The sequence below is a fragment of the Schistocerca piceifrons genome, chromosome 4 (genome assembly GCF_021461385.2).
Source record: "Schistocerca piceifrons isolate TAMUIC-IGC-003096 chromosome 4, iqSchPice1.1, whole genome shotgun sequence".
NCBI classification, from domain to species: Eukaryota; Metazoa; Arthropoda; class Insecta; order Orthoptera; family Acrididae; genus Schistocerca; species Schistocerca piceifrons.
Window position 1 is genome coordinate 63,109,869 of NC_060141.1, and position 13,153 is coordinate 63,123,021.

The following is a 13,153-nucleotide window of genomic DNA, read 5'->3' on the forward strand; positions in this document are numbered from 1 at the left end:
TATTATATACTTGGTGATTGAGTGAATGTCCTATATTAGCTCACATGCAGATGCTTCTACACCCTTATCTAAAAAGAAATTACATATTTCTTTATTTATTAATCTATAGTCAGTTCTAAGAGGAAACACTATTTGTCCACAAAGAACTTGCATGAATTAATTTATGACCACTTACTTTAAGATTTTCTATCCCTTTGATTACACAGCGCTCAAACAATAAGGTGTTACATACTGCTTCAGTGGAGTGATATGTATTCTTAGCAATGAATATTGCGAAAAAAATAATAAAAAATAACTATAAGACAAATTATAGAGGACAGCACAAATCTTGTGTGGCTTTGTTATTTTATTTGCTTATGGAGAACCATACTGAGTAATGATGCAGGTCTTCAAGATGGGGCCAGCAACTGCGGTAACTTCATGAGATAAGGTATCTGCGTATGAGGTATCTGTATGAGCTCATAGCATCACTAGCCTACTTTGGAGAAACACAATGCAATCACAGAATATATCACTCTGACAATGGCAACAAGTAATGAACGTATGTAAGAAGACAAACCTAGACTCTGTAACATCATAGATTAAGGGTCGACCTTTGACAGCAATCGCACAACTTGCGTATGGGCTGCTAGACGCCACCGCGAGCACTAAGAGTGCATTGCGATCGCAGGCGCGCGTGTTGCATACGGGCCGCGAGGTGCCGCTACGAGCGCAACCGTATATAAGTGCCGGCTGAGTTCGGCCAGTTCTCATTTTGTTGGCATCTAATTTTTGCCTATTCTCTTATTTGCTTAGTTGCTTAGCTCTTATTCGTTTATGGCTCATGTTATTGTGCTCTCTTTCAGCCATTCTGATTGTTTTGATTTAGTCCCAATTGAGAAGTGCTCATTTTGGCATTTCACTTTTGCATATTTCTCATTTTGCTAATAACATGCTCCATAGCTTTTTACAGTTGAATGGATTAACATAGTCTCATGTACTGTTTGCTCATTTCAGCCTGTTCATACTTTGATGTTCTTTAAATACTGTAATAATTATTGGAAGCATTTCTTCCCTTCAACTTGGGTAAAGTACTCTCGATGTAGGATTTGTTCTGTGACACAGGTGTAAGGTTTTGAATATAAATTATATACGAAACTGTGCTTTAAAAGGAATTTATTTTTTCAGTTTGTACTACATCAGACAACAATTTTGTGATATGAGGGAGAAATTTGAGGGGCAAACCCACGGAAATAGTCTTAAGTGATCCCCTTTAAAAATAAAAATTTGTGTGACACTGAAAGACGTGACACTGTAGGCACCGAAAAAAAAAAAAAAACCACAAACATACACACAAAATTCTAGCTTTTGCAACCAACGGTTGCTTCGTCAGGAAAGAGGGAAGGAGAGGGAAAGATGAAAGGATGTGGGTTTTAAGGGAGAGGGTAAGGAGTCATTCCAATCCCGGGAGCGGAAAGACTTACCTTAGGGGGAAAAAAGGACGGGTATACACTCGCACACACACACACATATCCATCCACACATATACAGACACAAGCAGACATATAGTGGTCTTTAAATATGTCTGCTTGTGTCTGTATATGTGTGGATGGATATGTGTGGATGGATATGTGTGTGTGTGCGCGCGCGAGTGTATGCCAGTCCTTTTTTCCCCTAAGGTAAGTCTTTCCGCTCCCGGGATTGGAATGACTCCTTACCCTCTCCCTTAAAACCCACATCCTTTTGTCTTTCCCTCTCCTTCCCTCTTTCCTGATGAGGCAACAGTTTGTTGCGAAAGCTTGAATTTTGTGTGTATGTTTGTGTGTCTGTCGACCTGCCAGCACTTTCATTTGGTAAGTCACATCATCTTTGTTTTTAGATATATATATACACACACACACACACACACACACACACACAAATCTAAAGTTTTATTTATTTACTTACTTGCTTTTATTTTGTCATGGAGTCTAGATGGCAAAATACTACTACTAGATTGCGAATGAAACAACAAAACAAGTTTTAGAAAATAGTAGCAATATTAAGAAACAGTGGGCAGCACACTGTAGCCAGAGATAATAAATGTGGACTCCTGTAAAAGAACTACACGGAGTGATGAACAGTGGACTACTTGAAATAACTGCACAGAAAAAGAAGATTTCTAAGAACTTCTGGATGGGACAATGGCATGATTTATGTCAGAGAGCAATAGACTTTTGTGAGTAATGTATGAAAAAAAAGAAAGGGAGATGAACTTTTGTAATCATACGTGTACCAGTAAAAAATAAGAATTTTCGAACTGGTTGAACTGGCAAAAGTAAAGGACCAACAAAACTTGTATCTTAGGTTTAGTAATAAGAAAGAAAAAACAAGTTTATGTTTTAATGAAAACAAACATTTAATTTCAATTGCAATATCACCTTACGCAAACCGAAATCTCTTCATTTTTTGAATATATATTCTTGCTCAAAGCAAGAGTCTGAGAAACAAAGATAACTGTCGGCAGACATGTACAATACGTAAAGGTGGGCCCCAGATGAAGGAACAAAGCAGGTATCAGTGTTGCCTTTACAGAGACTGGACAGTCAGGTGCAGTGTTAGTCAACAGAATCAGACACAGCTGTGAGAGGCAGACTGTGCAACCTAAGTGCCAGTGGTGTGGACACTGTTTATCCTTGTTGATGATGGTAGACCCACTAATAAATAAAAACAATTATTTATCATGAGAGTTATGCAATAGCATGACTTGTCTTCAAGATGGAATGAGGACTGCAGTAACTTCAATAGGAGAAACTAACCACGTGGATGTGATACAGAAGCACCATATATCACTGACCTTCATTGGGAAAGAGTATCATCCTCAGAATAAATGAAGGCAAATATGAGAATAATTGTTTTGGTGCTGAAACAAATGAATTAATACATCGATCTGTACTGCCAATCTGAATTCTGAGTATGTACGTAGTGTTTCCAAGTTACGTACGATGACTGAAGTCACATAAGATAATAATCAAATAAGGAGAAAAAAGGAAAAAGCATTGTAATCTTTAACCCCTGTGATCAAGGAAAGTCAAATCCAAAGTCTGGAAAGCAAAAGAACAGTACAAGCACGTGCATAAGCATCTGAGATGTAATTCTTCCCATGCTCCATCTGAGACTCGCATGGCATGAATCCTTAGGAAGTGTTACAGTGGAAAGTACCCTTTCCATGACCATTAGAGGGCTTGCAGAGTATAGATGTAGATGTAGAGATATCACTGTTGAAATTTTGCATTTTTGTCTGGTGAAACTGCCTTACTTCATTTTTTTTGAATACATATATGAGGACAATCTTTTGATTCCTTCACGGTACTAGCAAATTCCTTTTTATTGCCCACACATATTATTATGGCTACTATGGATGTCTTCTGCTGTTTTCACCTGTTTCTTTCCCCTTACAGAGACTTCTTTCTCTGAATTTTTGATGCTACAGTCACAGGTTTTCTTCTAAATTTCCATTTCTTAAAAAATGTCATATTTCAATGAAGGTTTTCGATAAATTTATTTCTAAGTTTTTAAGAAATCTATTGCTTTGTCGCAATTATACCATGGATAAATGGTGCTATCCAAAACCGTTGAGGGGCAACTGTGGTGCACAATGAGCCGTAGATGACCAGAGTGAATGACAGCTGTGGGATGTGTATGGACAGAGAGGCAGACATGCAACTAATGAGCAGCTGACCACACAAATAAACCAAGGGGCTACCAACAGTGTTTCCTCAACAACCATACAGCAACCATTGCCGCATATGGGCCTTTTCACCAGGGGCCTGATTCACACACCCATGCCGATGCTGTTCATCAGCTGTGAAGGCTGGAGGTTGCCTGCCAATACCACAACTGGATATCCACTAAGTGGCGACAGATGGCCTTTCCAGACAAATAATGTTTTATGCTCCATCGGATAGACGATTGTTGGCATGTATGGCATGAAACATTTGAAAACAAACACCTGCAACAAATGTCTGAAGGCTCCAAGCCAGAAGAGGGAGTGTTATGGTGTGGAGACTGTTTTTGTGGCACTCCCTGGGTTATGTCATTCTGGAAGGCACGGAGGATCAACTCAATTATGCATCTATCCTTGAGACCATGTCCAATTATACGTGTAGTTTGTTCTTCCTCGTCACAATGGCACTTACCAGCAGCACAATACAATGTGGCACACGGCTCACAATGTACACGTGTGATTCAAAGAGTGCCAGTACGAGTTTACTGTAGTCCCCTTGCCACCATACTCCCCAGATTTAAAACCAACTGAGAATCTGTGGGATGACCTTGGTCAGGATATACTTGCCACTCATTCTCAACTGAGAAACCTTGTGCAGCTGGCAGTGATACTAGTGCCAGCATGGCTCCACTTTCCTTTTGATACTTTGCAGAACCTCACTGACTCTTCCTGCATGTCTTTCACAGAAGTCCACACAGCAAAAGGTGGTTATTCAGCTTTTGACAGGTGGTCACATTAATGTGACTGCTCTCTCTCTCTCTCTCTCTCTCTCTCTCTCTCTCTCTCTCTCCCCCCCCCCTACTCCCCCCCCCTCACCGCGCGCGCGTGTGTGTGTGCATGCGTGTGTCTCTTAATTTGTGATGTGATGATAAGCACCACAACCCCATATTAGTGTTCCTGATGGGAAAAAAAGCCAGAACTGCAAATTTTGGGATTTGGTATAATGGGGTTTTCACTGCCATTAAAGCAAAAGTATTGCATTCATACTTCTAAAATATTTAGAAAAGCATTAAAATAATGTTGTAACAAGTTTAAACATTAACATCTGCACCCCTGCCAGCCCCTTGGAAGGTCACAGTACCAGAACCTCTTTTTACAAGTCAATCACTGTATCACTTGGGCAAATGTGTAACGAGGGACAAATTTTCCTCAGCTATTTTCTATTTCTTTGGATATTTTACAGAATCATACTTCTATTTTTTGTGAAAAGCAGCTGTGACAACAAATTTTGACCTACAAAAATCTTGAGACACATGTATTCTTTTATAACCCATAGTGTGCCTTCTTTTTATGTAATATAATCATATTTTTATAAAATTTCTGTAATATCAACTGCAATGGTTTATGCGTGTATGTATCAACCTCCAATGATCTTATTGTGTCATAACATTGTGTGGGAATAAGCCACCAATTCATATTGTGCTATTCATATTTACGTAACTATTCTTTGAAGGGGAAAATCTGTGTATTGGATCTCAACTTAAACATGGATAAATGCCTTAGACAGGGAGTGTTGTACCAAGCCTTCCCGGAATGCTGTTGAACTAGCAGCCCAGAGATAATGGATACAGTGGAGGCTTTTGTTTCTCTTTATGGCCTCAGAAATGTTACCTAGTCAAAACTAGTTTAACGTTTCAAACATTTACATATGTTGTTTATATGTGATTAGATATTGCTGTAAAATATGAATATTCTAATAACTCTGAGGAGAGCCCTTAACTGCACCTCAGTGAGGATCCTGGGAACCAACCAAGTTAGATTCCAATGTCTAGTCCAGCGGATTATGTCATGCAACTGCTGGTGCATATAAGGCAGAATGCTTTATGGGTAATAAATATGGATGGGCTGATAATGCTCCAAGTTCCTGGGAGATTATATATTCCTGCTCAGGTGAAAGAGTATTGGGATTAATAGAATGAGGGAGCTCAAACAATGACTTCAGGCCACATGGCACAAGCAGCAGTTCCAGTGCCTGCTTCTCGCTAAATTTTTTTCTATTCACGTGAGCATCAAACTGCAAATTCCAAGAAAAAAAAGGAAGTATACATTATGGGAACAGAACAGACAAGTGCACTTTCGAAACTCATGGCAAACAACAGAAAAAAAGTAAATATGTACAAAACAGAGCAAATTAGTTACTCTAGTTTAGCTTAAGAACAGATGACATCAAATGCATCAGGAGTTGCTGACATGGCATCCTCGAGGCTGTCAATCAGGACAGGAATATATGTGTTGAATTGTCTGGACCTAACACAGATACACAGGCTACACAAAACTGGGTAAGTATACAAAGCTATTTTCTCAATGGAAGAAACTAGCCCCTGTCAAATGTCACAGTAGAGCAACCCGTAACTGAAACACACACAGGACATCACTCAGAATATATTTTGATCTGACATTTGTTTTCCAAAATTCAGATACATTGTTGCTGTCCTCACATGGTTTTTCACTTTGACGTTCTAAGTCACTCACTCTATTTATTAAGCCAACTCCTGTACTTTTGACTGTCTGAATTTTATTATGCAATTGGACTCTAAAGTCACAAGAGCCCAGAGGACAAACATATCCAAGGTACACATGCCAGTTCGAGAAAGTCTCAGCCTGCCAGCTGACACAAGCCCTATCTACAAACCCAATAACTCTGATCATAATTACACCAAATTACTATCATTAATATGATGAAGTTAATTGACTTCATACTGATTTGATAGATCTGACTGCACTCAATTTATTATATTTTAAACGCAAGTAAGGATATCTCCACATGCTTAATCACACTTGCTCTGCATCCGCATTCATTGACTGAATACCGTTTGAATCGATTGTCACTGCTGGTAGGTCCTTCATGGCCGACTTTAATTTGAAAGTCATTCCCTGAATTACTAAATAGTATCAGTTTAATAAATTATAAATTCATAACGTTTATACCTGATCATGCACAACATGTGGCTCAGGATTGGTATCTGTACACTATGTACGAGTGTAGTAATATTGTGTGCTTTGTGTACATATTGTTTGCAGCTTTGTAAGAAGGGACTTCAAAAAGTAAGTTACACATTCCTATAGCTGGCTAAGTAACTTTTACTGAGTGCTGCACTACACTTGAGTGTGACACAGTTCATGACTATTTTTTGTCACATTCACTTAGTCTCTGTAAACAATGGTATGAAAGCTCTACCAATTGTTCAATTTCTCAATGAAAGTAATCCACTATATTGTCAAGAACCCATTCAAAAACTGATATGTTTGCATAAAAGATTGAAATTGCAAACTGAAACGTCTGGACTGTGTGGTGGATGCTTCCAAACTTTTCATCTAAAATAATGAAGCAAAGTTCATTGTGGTGTGGCATCGTCATGCTCGAGAACAACACCTTTCGTGATTTTCCACACATTCTGTTCTTTATTGCGTTACACAGTGACATCACTGTTGTGTAGTATGAACTGGCAATAATGGCTGTGCCCTTTGCCATATACTCTGTGTATAAAACTCCCTCCTAATCAACTAAAATGATGGGGATCATGATCTTCCCTACTGATGATACTACTTTGCACTTCTTCTACAGAGGTGAAGAGTTATGCCTCCATTCTACTGATGCTGTCTTTGTTGCAGGTGTTAAACATCAAATATGTGTCTCATCACTTGTAATGATGCAGTGTAGGATATCGTTGCTTTCCCAGAGTAGCATTCAAAGAAATGCAGGGATGCCATAAACCTCGCACTTTCGTGTGTAGGTGACAGTGACTGCAAAACTCAGAATGAGCACAATTTCCAATACTGCAGATGATCTCAGACGAAGGAATGAGCACTTCCTACTAAGATGTGTGTGTGCTGAGCAAGGTCTGTGACAGTCACTCTGTGACTGCTGCAAATGGTTTCCTCAATTACCTGGGCACTGTTATCTGTGATCAATGATAATGACTTTCCTTCCCAATCAGCATTGCCCACATCTGTGTGGCCTTTATCAAATTGTTGGCACCATTTCACTATGACTGGGTATGACATTGCATTTGGTCCACATACCACCAGAATTTCATTGTGAATCTGTGTGAAGTTTAGATGTTTGGCACACAAGATTCATACTGTCCCACACATTTCAACTTTTGAGTATGTTTCCAATTGCTGCATAATTTCATTCACACACTGTGATACACCTATTTCATCCATACTGCAGCAGAACATTTCTCCTTTTCTCTGTGCATTATCATATTCTATGACTTGTCCTGCATTATAGAACTTCCTTTGTACAGAATGCAATCTGATAGCACCAAATAAAATTCAAATCAATTCAGTAATTGTTCCCTGACTGTACATCTATGTACTGATTATCTTTGTTCATAGCAAACCCTCATTTACTTGTAGCAAATCAAATTCAATATGATTACAACAACAGGAATCAAAATAATTTTATGCTACCTACTCATCATTTAAATCTTTGTACTAAAATTCCACAGTATATGAGTATGAAAATTTATAACAAAGTAAAATGGAAAGGTTTGCTCAGTAGTGCTCTGGGAAAAAAAAAAACTTGTGTGACAGAAATATTACTATTCAATTGAAGAGTTCATGGAAGGCAATCTGAGAATTTGAGAAGAAGAGAACACATACATCAGACCACAGTTTGTTACTTTAAAAATTCATCAATTATGTATCAAGTACAGTGTATTATATAGTTAATATTTTAAGAAAATCTCTAAGCCAATATTTGTGTTTCGACAAGTCACCTATACATTAAAAGTCACTAAAGCATCCTCACATAAGTTTAAAATATTATTGCTTAAAAATGTAGAGAAAACAAAATATATATATATATATATATATATATATATACTCACTTTCCCAGTCAAACTGTTGAGTTTAGTTTGAAGCAGTATTAGCTGTGATCTCCAGTACTCGTACCTACAAATTATGACTTCATTTTATAAAAGCAAGTCTGCAGGCTCTTTTTCGTGCAAAACAACTTTAAACTGCATCAGTTTTACATATGAAACTATACACAAATGAAGAAAAAACATCTCATAAAATGAACTTATAAATCATGTAAACATCAACACTAACAGTGTGCTTTAGAGGTGTTGATCCACAGAGTTTAATACACAGACTACACAAAAGGCATGGCGACAAAGCAGGTGCTGCAAGATGGTTCCACTAAACTGTAAGATGGTTCCACTAAACTATTCAACTGTTAGCAAATTTACAGTTATCTCAGCTGGGCACCTGATAAAAGTGATGGTACATCTCCAAAGCTGTGCATAAAATGGCATATTTTGATCTGTTGCACACGTAGCAATTATATGGGTTCTACCGTAGTCTACCACACAACTGATGATAATTAATGAGAATTCTCTCAGAAAAATCACACGGTTCACTTACTAATGTAGTATAAGAATTTAATGAGTTACAAAATGTATTACAGGACAGTCAGATTCCCCTAAGGTCTGATATTACGCTGCCTCACATGCCCATCTGCACTTTTTTGCTTCACACAGATATGAGGAACGATGTGGATACTACTTCCACTTATAATTCTGTTCAGATAAGCTACTGGCACTCAGAGAAAAAAAGCAAGCCCAAATCAATATTTGTAAGACCTGTGGGAAATTTCAATCAAGGGCAACCTTGTTGCTTGATATTAACTCAAACATATATATGACATGGTTAACAGATCTATAAATAACAAATTTCTCGGACCACAAACACTTGGGAGTTGTGCATAGCTAACAATCTGCCAAGTTGATTCTGTATCACTGCTACAGTCTACTGACCCATGGTTTTTAATACAAAAGTTGAGTACATATATCACAAGTTTTGCCCTGCCTTCCGTTTACTGATATTCTGCAAAATGCGTAAACCCGAATGTGCCAGAAGGAGTGCAAAATATGTGCCACTTCAAAATTGATGTAAGTCAGTTTCTAAAAAAAACTCCCTTACTCAACAACACTTACAGCAAATGCAACCATTCAAGCAGACCACAAAACCAAATGAGACAATGTCATAAGCCTGGGAAGAAAAAATGTAAAGAAGAGAAAGTGCACTGCATGCCAGCCTAGATTAAGCAAGATGGACTGAGGAAATAGCACGACGTTGAGAAAGAGGTTGTACATTGGAATATGAACAGACACTAAGATTTCTACACAGTTTAGAAGATCTGGTATTAAAACACTTTTAAACTAATGTCAAGTCAGCACGAAAATTAAAAGGCACTACCGATGATAAATTTTCCATTTTTGTTTGATCCTTTTAACAATGCTCAATAAAAACACCTTACATTTTAAATATGAATTTTCACAGAGTCAATGTACTTACGATGCATGTTTCATTGCCATTACCCACTGGTTAACGTGGGACTCAGATCGGCCAGAAAAGAAATGCTTTTTCTCTGGATCATCACGAAATATCAATGAAAATGAAAATGGTACACCTGTACTAAGTTCGTACTGGACATTTGAGTTTTCCAGGATGATGACACCCAAAGGCTATAACAAGAGAGAAAAAAAATAATTGTAACATTACAGTATTTATAGATTTAAATCGGTATTTTTTTAAAAAGGAACATTTAGTGCTGATATATTCAACAACAATTAATTCCACAAAAATATTTATTTGGAAAACATACATTGGCTTTTCAGTAACAGATTCTCTCTCTATATCATTCCCCGCTGCCCTATATTTTACTTCAATTTTTGATCGGAACTACATGTTTAACACACCACAAAGTCAAAAATATTATATATTTGACAAATTTTGCACATATGAAAAGCACCTGGCCTCTTATCCTCCGGCAGCCACCATGGATGTTTAATTGGATGATTGCAGTGTTATTGTGAAATTCCAGTGGGTACCAGAAGTGAAGCCACAGGAATGTTACTCTTTACTACAACGAGACACCAATGTGTCTGCAATTCCGTAACAAAATAAATTAGTCTAAAAGGCCTTCTTGCATAACAAAGTGTATCTTCAATTTAGTGGCAGCAATGTAGGGCAAAATCTAAAAAACAATTTGGTGCTTTCACAAGTGGCCCTGCCTTTGATAGGGTACATATACCTGTGACAGGACTGGAGGAGGAGGAGGAGGAGGAGGAGGTGGTGGTGGTGGTGGTGGTGGTGGTGGGATGAAGGGGGCACATAGTACATCTGGGTCTCCTGTAAGGATATGAGAGAGGAGTCATGAGGCAAGATGGTGTTGGAGCAGCGGGTGGAGTAGGGGTGGACAAGGATATTGTGTCAGTTCTGTGGGTAGTGGAATACCACTACAGGAGGGATGGGACAGGTATTGGGTAGGATTTTCCTCATTTCAGTTCAAAATGAAAGGTAGTCTAAACTCTGCAAGAATGTGATCCAGTTGCTCCAGTCCTGACTGGTATTGAGTCACAAGAGCTCATTTGTGGCTGGACAGTGGGTATGTGGGAGGTGGTGGGTGATAGGAGATACAAGGTATGGGAGACCTGTTTCTGTACAAGATGAGGAATGCAACTGTGGTTTGTGAAGACCTCACTGAGACACTTTGTATATTTGGCGAGGGACTGCTTGTCACTACAGATGAGACGATGACGACCATGTGTGGCTAGGCAGTATGAATGCAAAATTCTTTGTGTGGAATGCGTGGCAGCTGTCAAAGTCAAGGTATAGCTGACAGTTGGTAGGTCTGATATGAAAGGAGGTACTAACGTAACCATATTTGAAGCAGAGGTCAACATCAAGGAAGGTGGCTTGTTGGGTTGAGAAAGACAGGGGAAGCACATGAGGGAGAAAGTGTTGAGCTTTTGGAGGAATATGGATGGCGTGTCCTCACTCTCAGTCCAGATCATGAAGATGTCATCAATGAATGCAAACTAAGTGAGGGGTTTGTGATTCTGGGTGGTTAGGAAGGATTCTTCCAGGTGGGCCTTATATAGGTTACCATATGATGGTGCAATGCTGGTGCCCATTGCTGCACCACAGATTTGTTTGTAGATTATGCCTTCAAAGGTGAAGTAATTGTGGGTGAGGACACAACTGGTCATGGTGACTATGAAGGCAGGTGTAGGTTCGGAGTCAGTAGGGCATTGGGAAAAGTAGGTTCAGTTGCAACAAGACTATGTTCATTAGGAATGTTAATGAAGAGAGAGATGGCATCAAAAGTAGTGAGGAGGGTGCGGTGTAGTGAAAAAACAGAAACTGTGGAGAGTCATTGGAGGAAATGGTTGGTGTCTTTTATATAGGCTGGTAGGTTACAGGTAACAGACTGAAGGTGTTGATCCATGAGAACAGAGATTCTCTCAGTGAGGACACAGTAACTGGCGATATTGGGATGTCCTAGGTTTATAGATTTTAGGAAGCATGTAGAAGGTAGGAGTGTGTGGAGCAACAGGGGTAACGGGAGAGAGAGAGATTCAGGGGAGACGTGGGATGGACCTAAGGACTTGAGGTGAGACAGAGAATCCTGTTGGATTTCTGGAATGGAGTCACTGTGGCAGGGTTTGTGAGGGGGCAAATCTGACACCTGGTAGAGTCCTACCACCAAGTAATCCCTGCAGTTCAAAACCACAGTGGAGGAGCATTTATCAGGAGGTAGGATTACAAGATTGGGATCATTTTTTAGGTGGCAGATTGAGGTGGTTTCTGTGGATGTTAGGTACATGCTTGGAAGAAGGCCTTCTGGCTGACAGCTCAAATGTATTGCAGTCTTTCTGTTATGCCTGTCTGCAATTTAAGCATCTCCTCTATACGGTGAGTAGCAATCTACCCTTTTCATAACACTGTTATTTCATCCTGGATTTTCCATTGTTTAATGCTGTCTATCAGTTTTCTTTCCATCCTGCAACCCAGTACTGATTCCCTTTGTATTATTCTGTGAAACATTAATTTAGTCAGTTTTCACTCTTTTGTTTCCCTTTTCTGTGATTTTCCTGTTGTCTCATCTGTGCACACCTCACGACTGTATGACCATGCTGACTGTGGGTGCAGCATCTCGAGTCCCATTTTATTCCTGCCAACATAATTAATCCTAGACCTTATACCCAATCACTCTTCCTTCCTCACTCTCGCTTATTTTCACTTTTTTTCTTTACGTGCCTTCAGCATCATATGAACTTTTTTACCTGAACCTATCAACTGCCCCCCCCCCCCCCTCTCTTCTCATATTCCAGCACACATATAACAACACATCTAATCCATTCACATCTGCTGTATCTCACTGGAATGCTAACTGGCTTCCCCACTGCATACCACCCCCCCCCCCCCCCCCATGAAAATTCTTTGAACAAATCCCACACCATAACCCACTACTCAAACTTACGACAAAGCCCACACTTCTCACTCATGGTAAAATTTTCGTTACTGAAAAAAACAAAATGCCTACATTACCAAAGTTCAATTGCACCAGTAGAACTATTTATAGAACTAACAGAAGTGGTCTCGAAATTCACT

General features: G+C 39.1%; 1 protein-coding gene across 1 annotated transcript in view; it reads right to left on the bottom strand.

Moving 5' to 3' along the window:
- Positions 1-13,153, bottom strand: part of LOC124795069 (pleckstrin homology domain-containing family J member 1-like) — a 46,256-nt gene that overhangs the window by 8,001 nt on the left and 25,102 nt on the right. The window contains exons 3-4 of the mRNA XM_047258878.1: positions 10,052-10,221; positions 8,581-8,644 (exon numbers count right to left, since the gene is read on the bottom strand). Of these exons, the coding sequence (XP_047114834.1) occupies positions 8,581-8,644; positions 10,052-10,221 (234 nt within the window). The remainder of the gene's footprint in view (positions 1-8,580; positions 8,645-10,051; positions 10,222-13,153) is intronic.